The 12,660-nt window shown below is 43.0% G+C and overlaps 1 protein-coding gene across 4 annotated transcripts; it reads left to right on the top strand.

The window, feature by feature from the left end:
• Positions 1-1,266: 1,266 nt before the first annotated feature.
• sp4 (sp4 transcription factor) lies at positions 1,267-8,935 on the top strand. Of its 4 annotated transcripts, none has more exons than XM_034160747.1 (7): positions 1,267-1,980; positions 2,270-2,340; positions 3,118-3,468; positions 3,559-4,768; positions 4,933-5,164; positions 7,179-7,372; positions 7,869-8,935. In XM_034160747.1, the coding sequence occupies exons 1-7, from the start codon at positions 1,974-1,976 to the stop codon at positions 8,138-8,140; spliced, it is 2,337 nt and encodes a 778-aa protein (XP_034016638.1). In that variant the 5' UTR covers positions 1,267-1,973; the 3' UTR covers positions 8,141-8,935. The 4 variants fall into 4 exon arrangements, with proteins under 4 accessions (XP_034016638.1, XP_034016637.1, XP_034016639.1 ...); XM_034160746.1 differs by having other exon boundaries at positions 1,268-1,980; positions 7,173-7,372; XM_034160748.1 differs by having other exon boundaries at positions 1,269-1,980; positions 4,966-5,164; positions 7,173-7,372.
• The last annotated feature ends 3,725 nt before the right edge of the window (positions 8,936-12,660 follow it).

Genomic DNA, 12,660 nt, shown 5'->3' with positions numbered 1-12,660 from the left:
ACTTTTACTCATTGTTCCTGTGACCTCTACTTTTACAGAGGGTGCACAAAATACAGCAGCTCCTTTCAATTTAAAACCACATGCACAATAACCAAAAGCACTTGCCAAGCAAATACGTATGATAGACTTTTGGAAGTGGCAGCTCCTGCCAGGTGTGGGTCAGTGAAGATTACACAGGTAACAAAATATAAAAATGCTCAAATTATGTTGAAAAGCATATGTAGCATTCTTGGGCTGACATTAATGACTCCACAAAAGGTATAGATTGTACTATCTAAGACCAAACATTATTGAGCTACGGGGTAAAAGGAACTAGAATGGTGTCAAGGTGGAAATGATTGATTTTCTTCCAAAGAAGAGGTGAAATTTCAGTTCCATTTTGTCAGACAACACACGGGAGACTCAAGCCTGGATTTAATCTCTTTCCTTGTATGAAAATAATTTTCTCTTCACCATCAAGCTGTATAACTGGTGATGCAACAGACAAAACTTGCACTTTGCAGTTTCTCCAATAATATCCACAGAAGCCTAGACCTCCTTCAGAGTTGTCATGGGTGTCTTGGTGGCTATGAAGTCTAAAACACATCTACTGACTTGGAAATGTTCATGTATGCATCCTCTTAGTTGTCCAAAGAAAGCTGGCTGTAAAAGTGATCATTTGTAGTTATATAATATTAACAACAACAAATATATTATTCATAAGGGCAAGGGACACAAATTTAAGTTAATATTTGGCTTCTCAGCTCATCTTATTTTCACCAAAAGTTTTCTCAAATGAACAAACAGTCGAGTCGTTGCCGCACATTTGAGCAGCTTTTGTCGCCATCTAGCAGGCGATGTGAGCATTTCAGGGCTTCTGGTACATTTCGTACTTGAAACCCAAAATTCAATATAAAAAAAAAGGCATAACTGTCAGAAATGCACGGTTTTTATGACAGGTAGAGCTTTGACCTCCCAGTATTAAACAATAAGAATAATAATCATTTTTATATATAATCTAATTACCGACAAACTCTGCAAATGAATCATATAAAAATGGTTGTATTTCCTTATTGATTGTTTGTTCTGAGTCAAAATTAAAAATTGTGCCACTGTTCAAATACTTATGGGCTTGTATGTGTCATACAGTCCAGCTCCACTGCTCTATGTATTTATTTATTGGTTGTTTGTTTAGGACTTCTATCCTGAGATCAGTGTACATAGAAACGGAACGCCTCCCCGCGAAACCCACGTCACCACCCGGCTCTCACACGAACTTGACTACCATAACCGACGTTCGGAAAGAAGGGCGCACCGGTGCATCATGGGAGTTGTAGTCCGCCGGGTTCTATCTAGCCGGAGAAGGCGAGGCTTCATCAAAATACAACTCCCATCTCGACCCTCGCAAGGCGAGCGCTGCCGTCCAATCTGAATAAGTGGGAGGAGCCGCGTCCGCCCACAAAAGCCACAGCTATCTTTCCATATCGCTCCCCTGCAAAAACAAAAACGAAATGATATATATTTAAATTGCCCCCGAAAAAGAAACAATACAAGCAGTGTCGACGGTTTGTTTTCGGCACACGACGGACGGCGACGAGGCGTCCCCGCGTCGTGCGGCGGCAGGAGGGTGTTGTCCTGACGCTTAAATGGAAGTGGGAGGGCCTCCGCGGTCACACACTGCCAGCCTCGCTCTGGATATCCTTCTGACAAGCGCCAATTCGCTGGTTTATGGACTGTCTACGCACTGAAAGCGACAGACGACGGGTCTGCGAGGGGGCCGACGGGCCGAGGACGGACGCGGTCTTCTCCGTTATTCGGCGCCGCTGCTCGCTTGCGCCCGCGCTTGGCGCCGCCCTTCCTGGCCGGTGGGTGGTTTCGTCAGTCGGGCTGATCCACCACGGCCCAGCGCCGAACATATAGGCCGTCCTCCGCCTCTGTACCCGGCCGGCCTTCTACCGTGAACTACACCCTCTCCCTCGGTATATTAATGCGTTATGAGTGGTAGGTACCCTCCCCCCTCCTCCCCCGTCTCCTCCCCCTCTCCCCGTTTGACAGATAGGAGGCTCCAAGCCCCTCTCTGATATTGATGATGAGGTTACTGATCACTCCTCCGCCTGTATTGATCGCCTTTGTTTTTGCTGCAATCTGCATTATGATCACATGACATTAGATTTTCATATATATATATATATATATATATATATATATATATATATATTGGATCGCCTTAATGTGGTGACAGAATGATGTCTGTGAGTGTGACAGCACGTTCGCTTCTCTCTCTTCGCAGACTCGAAGAAGGAATCATCTGGAACTGAAGGAGGGAAAGCATCTAAAAAGGGGAAAAGTTCTGGATCGCAGGTATGAGAAGAAAAAAGTTCGTCGCACTTCGTTATTTGCGCCTCTCTGCCTCCCCCCCCCCCAAAAAAATGTCCTCCCTCCTTTTCAGCGTGGCAGACACCTTTGGGGGCGTTTCTCTGGTGAATTCCACTTCCTCCTCCTGTGCGGCCCTGAGCCTGATGAATACGCTTATACGGCTGTCACACTTTCATATACATAGTGCCTTTTTATTCTGGTTGAAGTGATTTAATGCCACATGGATTCTTAAATTTTTAAAGGGTGTGCACAGTGTTAAGAGTCTAGACTAGTTCTATAGCATTATTTTGCCTGCGACCTAGTTCCTTTGAAAGGGAGGAGAGAGAGAAGGCAGAATTTTGTTCCAGTGTTCTGAGAAAAGAGAAATGTGGTTCTCACACGCCCACCCACTCGCTTCCTGTAATACCGCCCACTTCCACTGACAGCTCTCTCTCTCTCTCTCTTTCTCTTTTTCTCTGCTTTGTGTGTTCTTTTTTCTAACTCGTCGTCACCCCATCTATCTCTCTTTGTCTTCTTCTATGTTTCCACACGATCACTGTGTACATGTATGTGGGTTTGTAATGATGCCCGCGAGTGCTCATTCCTGCCTTTTTAGCTTTGCTTGTACTTTTCTTATTTGCGTATGCTTATGTGCTCGCAACTTGCACTTCCATCTGTCTGTAACCCTGGCTTGCCTCTGCTCCCTTGTCACGCCGGTTTAACCATCTCTTCCTCTGCCTTGCTCATTCATCCCTGCTCTGTCCGCTTTCCTGTCTTCTCCAGGATTCCTCTCAGCCCTCTCCGTTGGCTCTCCTAGCAGCCACCTGCAGTAAGATCGGTGGGCAGGGGGGAACGGAAGGGGCCCAGGCCCAGGCAGGGGCCCATCAGATTCAAGTCCAGGCTGGTCAGATCCAGCTGCAGGCAGGTCAGCTCCAGGGTCAGATAGTGGTGGACACAGCTGGGGGTCAGGCCCTGGTGCCCCAGCAGCTGGAACTGGTCCCAGCACAGTTCACAGGGAACGGCTGGCAGATCATTACAGCAGCGCCTACTATGGCCAAGGAGAACAGCAATCAGCCTGTGTCTGTGACGGTGGCCACCACCTTGGCTAATGACAGCTCACCTAGTGGACGCAAGGTGAAAGCAGCGGGAGAAGCAGTACGTTTGAGCAGATGTTTTTGCTTTTCTGTCCTCTGACTCTGTCATTACACCTCTTTTCCTGGACAGGTGAAGGCAACAGGTGGGACCAACAGCGTGGCAGGTGCCCAGCAGCAGCAGTTCCAGATCATCCAGGTACAGAACCTGCCTGGTGCCGGGGGTGGGGTCCAGTATCAGGTCATCCCTCACCTGCAGACAGCAGATGGGCAGCAGATTCATATCAGCCCAGCGCAGACGGCTTCCATTGGGGCTCTACCAGAGCAGGTCCAGCTCATCCAGACTCAGAGCCCAGGACAGCCTCAGACTATCCTCCAGCCCACCAGTCAGCAGACCATCCTGACCAGCTCAGCTAATCAGACCATCCCGCTGCAGATCCGACCGGCTCAGTCTTTCCCCCTGCAGCTGCAAACTCTTCAAGGCTCCCAGGCTCCTGTTATGACCACAGTACCAATAAACCTCGGTGGAATGACGCTGGCTTTGCCTGTGATCAATAACGTTGGAGGGGGTGGAGCTGTGCAGCTTATCCAATCAGCAGATGGCACATTCTCTGTTGCTAATGGCAACCAGTTGATGACAACAGCAGTGTCTGGAGCAGCCCCTGCTACAGTATCAACTGGGGTAACAACGACAATTGCTGAAGGTGACAGCATGTCGGAGGGGACCCAGGTGGTTTCTGCTGGATCAGAGGGCGGGGCAGCCGACACGCAAACACAGAGCAGTGAGGCAGACTCTCCGAGCCAGAACCAGGCCAACGGGCTACAGAACCAGACTGATTCAACAGGAACAATTCAGCAGGTCATCGTTGGCCAAGTGGGACACCAGTTGGTCCAGCAGATCCAGCTGCAGTCCCAGGCTCAAAGTCAGAACCAACCTCAAGCCCAGGGCCAGCAGCAACCCCAGCACATTCAGACACTTCAGCTAGCTCCTGGTCAAGCCCTGCAGCCCATCCAGGCTTTCCAGAATCCTGCCCAGGTGCTTATCCGTACCCCCACCTTGTCACCCTCTGGGCAGATCACCTGGCAAACACTGCAGCTGCCCGGAGGAGTCTCCCTACAGGGCGGACTCGGAACAGCTGTGCCACAGCAGTTGACATTGGCCCCGGTGGCTGGTGGAACGACCGTCGGGAGCGGAGGGCTGGTTTCCATCGGTGGAGCTCCCCTGACATTAAGTGCAGCGCAGATCAATCCAGGATCTGGAGTACAGACAGTCAGCATCGCTGGGCTGGGAACGGCAGGGGTTCAGGTGCAGGGCGTACCCCTCACTATCACAGGTCTACAGGGTAAGAACACACATGTTGTAACCTTATTGTGACTAATACATTAACATTTGGGGAAAACTGTCTTATTTACAATGTCCTGATGTGGAGTTCATTATGTCTGTTTTCTTCAGTGTTCTATTCTGATCTTTTCTTAAACATTACCGCACAGAAAATCTCATTAACAGACACTTTGTCTGTAATTCTCAATCAACCTGCAGGTCAACAACAGGGTCAGGATGGGGTCAAACTTAAATCATCCCCTCTGACAGTTACCGTGGGCAACGTGGCGTCAGGGTCGTCAATGAGTCCAGACCAGTTAGGCTCGGTTCAGAGCTCTTCGGACCAGGAAGGACTTCCCAGCAAGAGGCTTCGTCGTGTCGCCTGCTCGTGTCCAAACTGCAGGGATGGAGAGGGAAGGTATGAAGACTTTAAAATGACCAAACATCCTGCAGGGCAGCAATCACAACACCCGTTTCAACACCCACTCACATGAATGAATGAATGAATGAAAACAATTTATTTCGAACATTTGATGCAACAACAATTACAAGATAGATCAGTAAAGACAACACCAAAAAAGTTCCTACTGTGTACCCAACATGTCCGAAAAGGGGTAGGGTGAAGCATCAGCTTATTTATCCCTACCCCTTCTTCCCCACAACCACTAATACCCTTTGCCACATATACACATAGATTCCTACACACCTAAACCGATATCAATATATATATATATATATATATATATATATATACACACACATAAATATACACCTACACATACCTACTTACATACAAAATACTATATATTTACAAGCCGAAGCAAAAAACAAAAACACCCTAACCCTCATTACCCTTCCTCCTCCCTATACCTAGAAAAAAACATATTTTTGTACCGCTGCAGACAGGTCCATAAGTATTTGGACAGCAAAGCAATTTTTTAAAATTTTTATCTCTGTACAACAGCACAGTGCAGTTAGAATGAAACAATCAAGATGTGTTGTAGACATTCAGCTTTAATTCAAGAAGTTACAGCCACTTTTTTTTACACTGTTCTTCTGTTTTCAATCAAAATTATGATTTAAAAAACATACGCTTTTACAGACACCTTTCTTTTAGACACATCAGGGGATGAATGCATGAACATGTCAAAGTCTCTGAATTTGTCTTGGACTTCATTTATATTAATAATTATGAAACGCAAACAGTGGACTTGGCAGTTCTCAGAAACTGAATAACTGTCCAAGAAGAGACTAGTGAGGGAAGCCATCAAGACAACTCTGAAGGAGGAGAAGTCTATTGACTTCTGTGGCTGTAACTGGAGAAACCACATTGAGCAACTTTTGTCTGTTGCATCATCAAGCACAGAAACACACAAGGCTTTTCTGAAAAGTAGCATAGGGAATTTCAGCTGCAGTTTTGACAGAAGGCACATGGGAGATTTGAGCCTAGATTTGGTTTGTTTTCTTGTATGAAAATCCTTCTTTGTACTATTTTGTATAAAAAAAAATGATGAAATGTTTAATACAGTATTTTTGTTGTCCCCTTTGAATTGGGTGGCACAGTCTCCTTTGAAGGCGGGCACTAAATGGGTAAAATATGACGTAATTTCTCTACTTCCAGGGACAGAAACACAGCACTTTCTGAGATTTTGGGCAAATTATTTGCAAGCAAAGTGAAAATACAAAGAAAAAGTGACGATGCAGTGGAAAGTGGACATGTGTTACGGTTTGTTTATGACCCAGAGCTCAAACATGTTGAGGCGGTTTTGCAGGTGAGAGAACGGAGCAACGTCTCCCATTTGTCTCGTCTTCCTTTCTCTACTGGGAATCAAGAAAACTGCAGTTTTCGCGACTGCTTCGGTAATTGCAGCCGAAAACAAAACAGTACACCATTTTCACGTGTGAAGTTATGCTGTGTATATATTGCGCAATGGGAGCTGCTGTCCCCATAAGTGGTCAAATCCCATGATATCACGCAGGGTTCAAACGAGACTGCAGTGCCATATTAAAGCTGAAACAGAGATGGTTATGGAGATGGAGATGATATTTAGTTATTTATACCAGTGTGTCCTAGCGGTTTAATTTCAACTCCATCGTGGTGGAGTACTGAGACAGTATTACATAAATTATCACTGTCCAGATACTTATGGACCTGCCTGTAAGAAGTTTGTAATTTGGTCTATTTTTATGGCATTTATTGGGGAATAACTTGTTGATGGTGGAAGCAATTTGGCAGTGCGTCTGGTGTGTTAACCTGAAACATCTGGCCAGTCTACCCAAAATGTGCACCAATAATTAGCACAGCTGCTAAATATAATTGTCAGATTCTTACTCAAGGTTACTATACCAAAGTCATGATGAGGTGGTCCCCCCCACCAAAAGTAAACATTCCTCCAGTTCCCGCCTGACTAGAGTGTCTGTTGTAGGAACAGTGGGGACCCATCAAAGAAGAAGCAGCACATCTGCCACATGGAGGGCTGTGGGAAGGTGTATGGCAAGACGTCCCACCTGAGGGCCCACCTGCGCTGGCACACAGGAGAGAGACCTTTCGTCTGCAACTGGATCTTCTGCGGTAAAAGATTCACCAGGAGTGATGAGCTGCAGAGACACCGGAGAACCCACACAGGTAAGGATGTGTGAAGGTCAGTGCAGCAGAGGTCAGATAGTGTTTTATCCAATCTGAATTCAGCATCAAATTGATCTGTTAAATCTGTCTAAGGTATGTAAAACTGGGCAAACATTGACGCACCAGATCGCTACAAAAAACAACTCTGTTTTACGTATGTAATATGCAATATATGCTTCTCACCTGCTGGATGGATGATGGAAATTAGGAGCAGGTGCAGATGAATTTACATGTAGCTTTTCTGCCACCTGCTGGAGATGTCTGTGCTTGTTGCAGTGAAACTTTATCATCACATACTGCACGATGGAAATTAGGAGCAGGTGTGCTTAAAGTTAATAAAACGAGTTGGTTTGTCGGTTCGTTTCCAAAGCCTACATTTGCTACATCAGCTTTTATTGAATCTGAGCAAGTTTAAGCTTGTACAACAAGCCATAACAGATATTTCAAAGTAATGTTACCGTGTCTACTTTTGTCTCTGAACCTCCAACTTGTTCAGGAGAGAAGCGCTTTGAATGTCCCGAATGCTCCAAGCGCTTCATGCGCAGCGACCACCTCTCCAAGCACATAAAGACCCATCAGAATAAGAAAGGTGGCCCAGCCTTGGCAATCATCACCACTGACGAGATGGAGGAAGACGCTCCCAAAGGCCTCGGAGACTCCCCTCAGATAGTTGCCGTGGCAACGCTATCACGTGACTCTGAGCCGGCTACACCCACCACGTCTAATCACCTGGAGGAAGAGGGGGAGGAAGAGGAGGATTTTGAATAGGGGACTGATTCCGGTTTCTTTTGGAAAGTGGACTTCTAGGGTTTTTTTGGAGGTCTTTGCAGTGACTGCAAGGGGTGTGGCTACAGTTTATTTCTGTTTAAATTCACCCCTTCATTATTTTAAAAATGACAGAGTGGAAAAATATGAACATTATAGGAAAAAAATTAACATTTAACAACAAAAAACTAGCCTAAATTTATTAAACATTAGTTGTGCATTTATAAAATTAATGTATAATAATTCCAAATACAGTGGGGAAAGGAATGTAAGTAATGTTGAGATTAGCACAAGACAGGAGGATCTGCTGAATCTAAAACCGTCCATCCTGATCTATCTCTATGCACAAAGCTGTGACAGTGTTCCTGTTTCATACAGTGCTGAGCATCAATCACCGTACAGGACTGTTGCAGAGCACTGAGACACAGGGCAGCCCGCGGAGGGGTGACACACGTGCACATACGGCGTGCAGAACCTGTGAATGAGCGTGCATTTATGTTCCCACACTGTCACAGTGAGGATCTGCCTAATTTGAGTTCTGTTCAGATCAGATTCAGGTTTCCTTTGTGAGCAGTCAACAGATAATCTGCCGTTGAAGAAATGAGGGGATACGCACTTCTCAATTAAAAGAGAAAAAAGCACATATAAAAAGATTTATAAACAATGCATTCCTATTCAGGCGCAGTGGCCATTAAAAGATGGATTTCTATTGATTTAGGAAAAAAAAATCTAGCTTTCGACAACTTTGTGTAGTGAAAGCAATACTTTTAATGACAATCCTAGTTAAAAAAAAACAAACATGTTTACATCATCGGGGAAATTTCATTTGTGAATAAAACAAGCCACTTTAAAGAGGAGGGGAGACATCCGAAGGCAGTGCTGTCGTCGCGACAAACGCACCAGTTTGTCTAGCATCACATCACTGCTGCAGTCGTTTGGTAATCCACCTGCCTGTTTGTTTTTTATTTTTAAATGACTGACGGGATCTTGTAGCTGTTTGTTTGATAGTGGCTCAGTCACGTGCATTGGCGGTTTGCTCTCTGCGCTCTGGCGATGATCCATTCCTGACCTTCTGTAACAGTTGTGCGACTGATTTAACACAATTGCCTTAACACAAGCTGTTGTACAGAGGGATGTTTGAGGGTGAGGTGGAAGGACGGGGGGGCGGGGGGCTGTCACACGCACACCTCAGCTCAGACGGTTTATCGTTAGGGGGCGACCGAGCAGGCGTAGTCGAGTGATGTTGAGAGCTGCGGCTTTGTTGGCATAATTAGCTATGTGGATATTACAAGATGTTTTCTGGTGGTGTTGCTCTGTGTTAGTTCAGTGCGTACATTTCTTTTTAATTTAAGATTTTTATTTTATAGAATTTATCAGTCGCTTTTTAAAAAGTCCCCTCTCAGTGCGTTGAGACACAGGACCCCACTGTGTACGGCTAATTTATTGTTTCTCCTTAATTTGTAATATTTGCTGGATGTGTACTTGTGTGCTTTGATTCTGAGGTTGTGTACAGCATGTTTTATTAATTTTATTTCTTTTATTTTTTTTGCCATAGTGCTGGCTGCTTCTCTTTTTATTCTTTGTGCTTGGGTTTTGCTTTTCTACGTCTGACCATTGCTGTTCTTTTCTTCTATTTGCGCCATATTGTTTTTTGAGAATATAACAGAAGAAAGCAAAAAATAATAATAATAATAATAATAAAAGAGTTATTGTTGAGAAAAAGGTTGATACCAAACAAATTTAGATGTTTTTGGTAAATACTTTGTGTGACAACCTACTTTTCTTTAATATTTTGTAGTGACATCTCATTTGTAAATCTTTTTCTAAAGATGTTTGTTCGTCTCCATGACATTTGATAAATGGGTTTTTTGCCAGGTTAGCCTCAAAGGCTTCAGTTTATTGATATTTTTAAAAACAGTTTGTACAAATGTGTTATGTCCAAAACGGGGAAAAAAATAACTTAAAGCAGAAAATATGCTTTGTTTGCATAACACTTGAAAATAAAATTAAACTGCTAATATATTCTGTGATGTCGTGGCCTTTTTGTACTTTGACTTTAAAATGCGGGTGAAGAGAAATCCATCGGGTACAACAGATCACGGTAGAACACTTTAAAAACAAACTGCTTTGCATCATCAATTTGAAATCATAAAAACCAATTACAGCTCCACAAGCCTGTTGGTGTGTCATAAAGAAACATGCACAATCAAAGCATGACTACACTGCAAAAATGTTGCCCAAAATGAATCTTCACAGATCTGAGAAGATTAATTTTGAGCTGCAGTATATTTTACTAGCAGTAGGAGGACGGCATGGTGGACAAGCGGTTAGTGTGTTTGTTTCTAGAATGGAAGGTTCAGCCCTGCCTGTTCTCTATATAATACGGAATTGAATCAGGAAGGGCATCTGGTGTAAAACTTGTGCAAAAACTGCATTGGATCTGCTGTGGTGATCCCAAGTGGAAAAAGGGAGGAGCTAAAAGAGTTACAAATAACAGCATCTTACAAATTTTATGAGTCAAAGAAAAGCATGTTACATCTCAGACAGAACTCAAAAAAAAAAAACAAAAAAAAAAAAACCTCAAGATGTTTAGAGCACTTAAGATTTTTAAGATGCATTGCCTACACTTTAAAAAAAAAATTCACTTGTTTTTACAGAAAGATTCTGGCAGCTGTGGTTACCAGGGGAATTCTGTAAAAATTAGTGAAAATGTAAATAATTTTACATAAAAAATGTGAATTTTACAGTGTAAACCTGTTGTAATTTTGTCTATTCAGAAGATTAAAATCTCTGCAAAATGGTCACCTTATGCTTAAATATCCTCAAAATGTAGTTTAAACAGAAGCATCACCTCTTTTTTCAAACCCTTAATTATCAGTATTTTACAGCATTTGTGAAAATTCTCATTTGTAAACCCTAACTGTATTGCAGTTTTTGATATTAGTTTTTTCTGTGTTTAAACTACATTTGTAAATTCCACAATGGTATAAGATTATTTTACCATATTTGTACAGTTCAGTTTCATTCCACATTTAACACAATATTGTTGTGAATTAAATACTACTCCATTGTTTTTCTTTTTAGTTTTTATATCGTGATTTCACAGGCTTTTTTTTTTAAGATTATAAGTTGGCCAAGTGGTTAAGTGCGCTTGTGTACAGTGTAAAAGGTTCCTGGTTTAAGGCCACGCCTGCCCATTCCTCCATGTAGTGTGGTGTTGCGTCAGCAAGGGCATCCGGTGTAAAACTTGTGCCAAATCAACATGCAGCTCTACATCTGCGTTGCTGTGGCGACCCTGATTCAAACAAGGGAGAAGCTGAAAGGACTTACTTATTATCTACAAATACATCCTCATCTTACTGAAATTTTGCTTCAGTTATTTGTCTTCTTGTAAACACAATTACATATTTTGTCCTAATAGTGGTGTGCAACACTGCAAGATTTGGTATCTATCCAGTACCAAGTAAATACAGGGCTAGAATCACTGATACAGTTTAATAATTAAGGTGGATGCATCACCAAATTGCAAAATCTGAATGGATTTTGTGACTTTTAAGTGTTTTTGATTTTTTTTTTCCTTTGGATTATTAGAAACTAAGCCCCTTTGGCTGCTCCCTTGTTTACACTCAGGGTCACAATTGCAGATCCAAGGTGGGTCTGCATGTTGATTTGGCACAAGTTTTACACCGGCTGCCCTTCCTGACGTAGCTCCACATTACATGGAGAAATGCTGAACTGGGAACCTTCCAGATGGAAACGAAGCACACTAACCACTTGGCCGCTACCCATTAATTAGTTCAAACCCAAGACAGAATTTGAGCAAATTTCTAGGTAAATGGAAAATACCTTATCATAATGCACAACATCATACTGCACAAAATTATCACTGGATAATAAATTAAATTATTCTTTTTTTTCCAGGCATAGTGTTCAGAAACTACAGTACAAAAATTAAATTTCTCCCTTCATTGCACTGCTTGTTTTTTTTGTTTTTTTTTTCTGCAAGAAACCAAGTGTACAAAATTATCACCCCACAACAAATGTTATAAATCAAGTAGAATTTCAAGCAAAATGTGTGTTCAGAAAATACAATACACAAATAAAACAAAACAAGTGTGTTGCCCGTGGGGATCCAGGAGCGCTAGATTGGGTATAGTGTTTAGAATTTTTTATAACTTATTTACAAATATGTTATGTACTTACATTGAACTTACTCATTGAAATCACTCTCCGCACTCACACTTTTAATAATAAAGGATCATTAACTGAGCGTGAGGTCTGTACAGGAAAAAATCAGACCGAAGTGTTGACAGTAGGGACAGAGCACTAGCAAGGTCCACGCGAAAAACACAGAGGTCTGATGCTCCCGTACAGACTGTGTAAGCGAGGTTAATAATTAGTTTATTAAACACGTGAACTTAAGGTATCGTCCGATTATGAAAGCTGCTAACAATTTTGGGGTCGTCGTCAGACCTGTCTGCTTCACCTCCATGAAGAACTTGCTAACAGATGGTGCAGTCGTT

The sequence above is a fragment of the Thalassophryne amazonica genome, chromosome 20, assembly GCF_902500255.1.
Source record: "Thalassophryne amazonica chromosome 20, fThaAma1.1, whole genome shotgun sequence".
NCBI lineage: Eukaryota > Metazoa > Chordata > Actinopteri > Batrachoidiformes > Batrachoididae > Thalassophryne > Thalassophryne amazonica.
The sequence above is the reverse complement of the archived record's forward strand: the minus strand, read 5'-3'. Positions and strand labels throughout refer to the sequence as shown.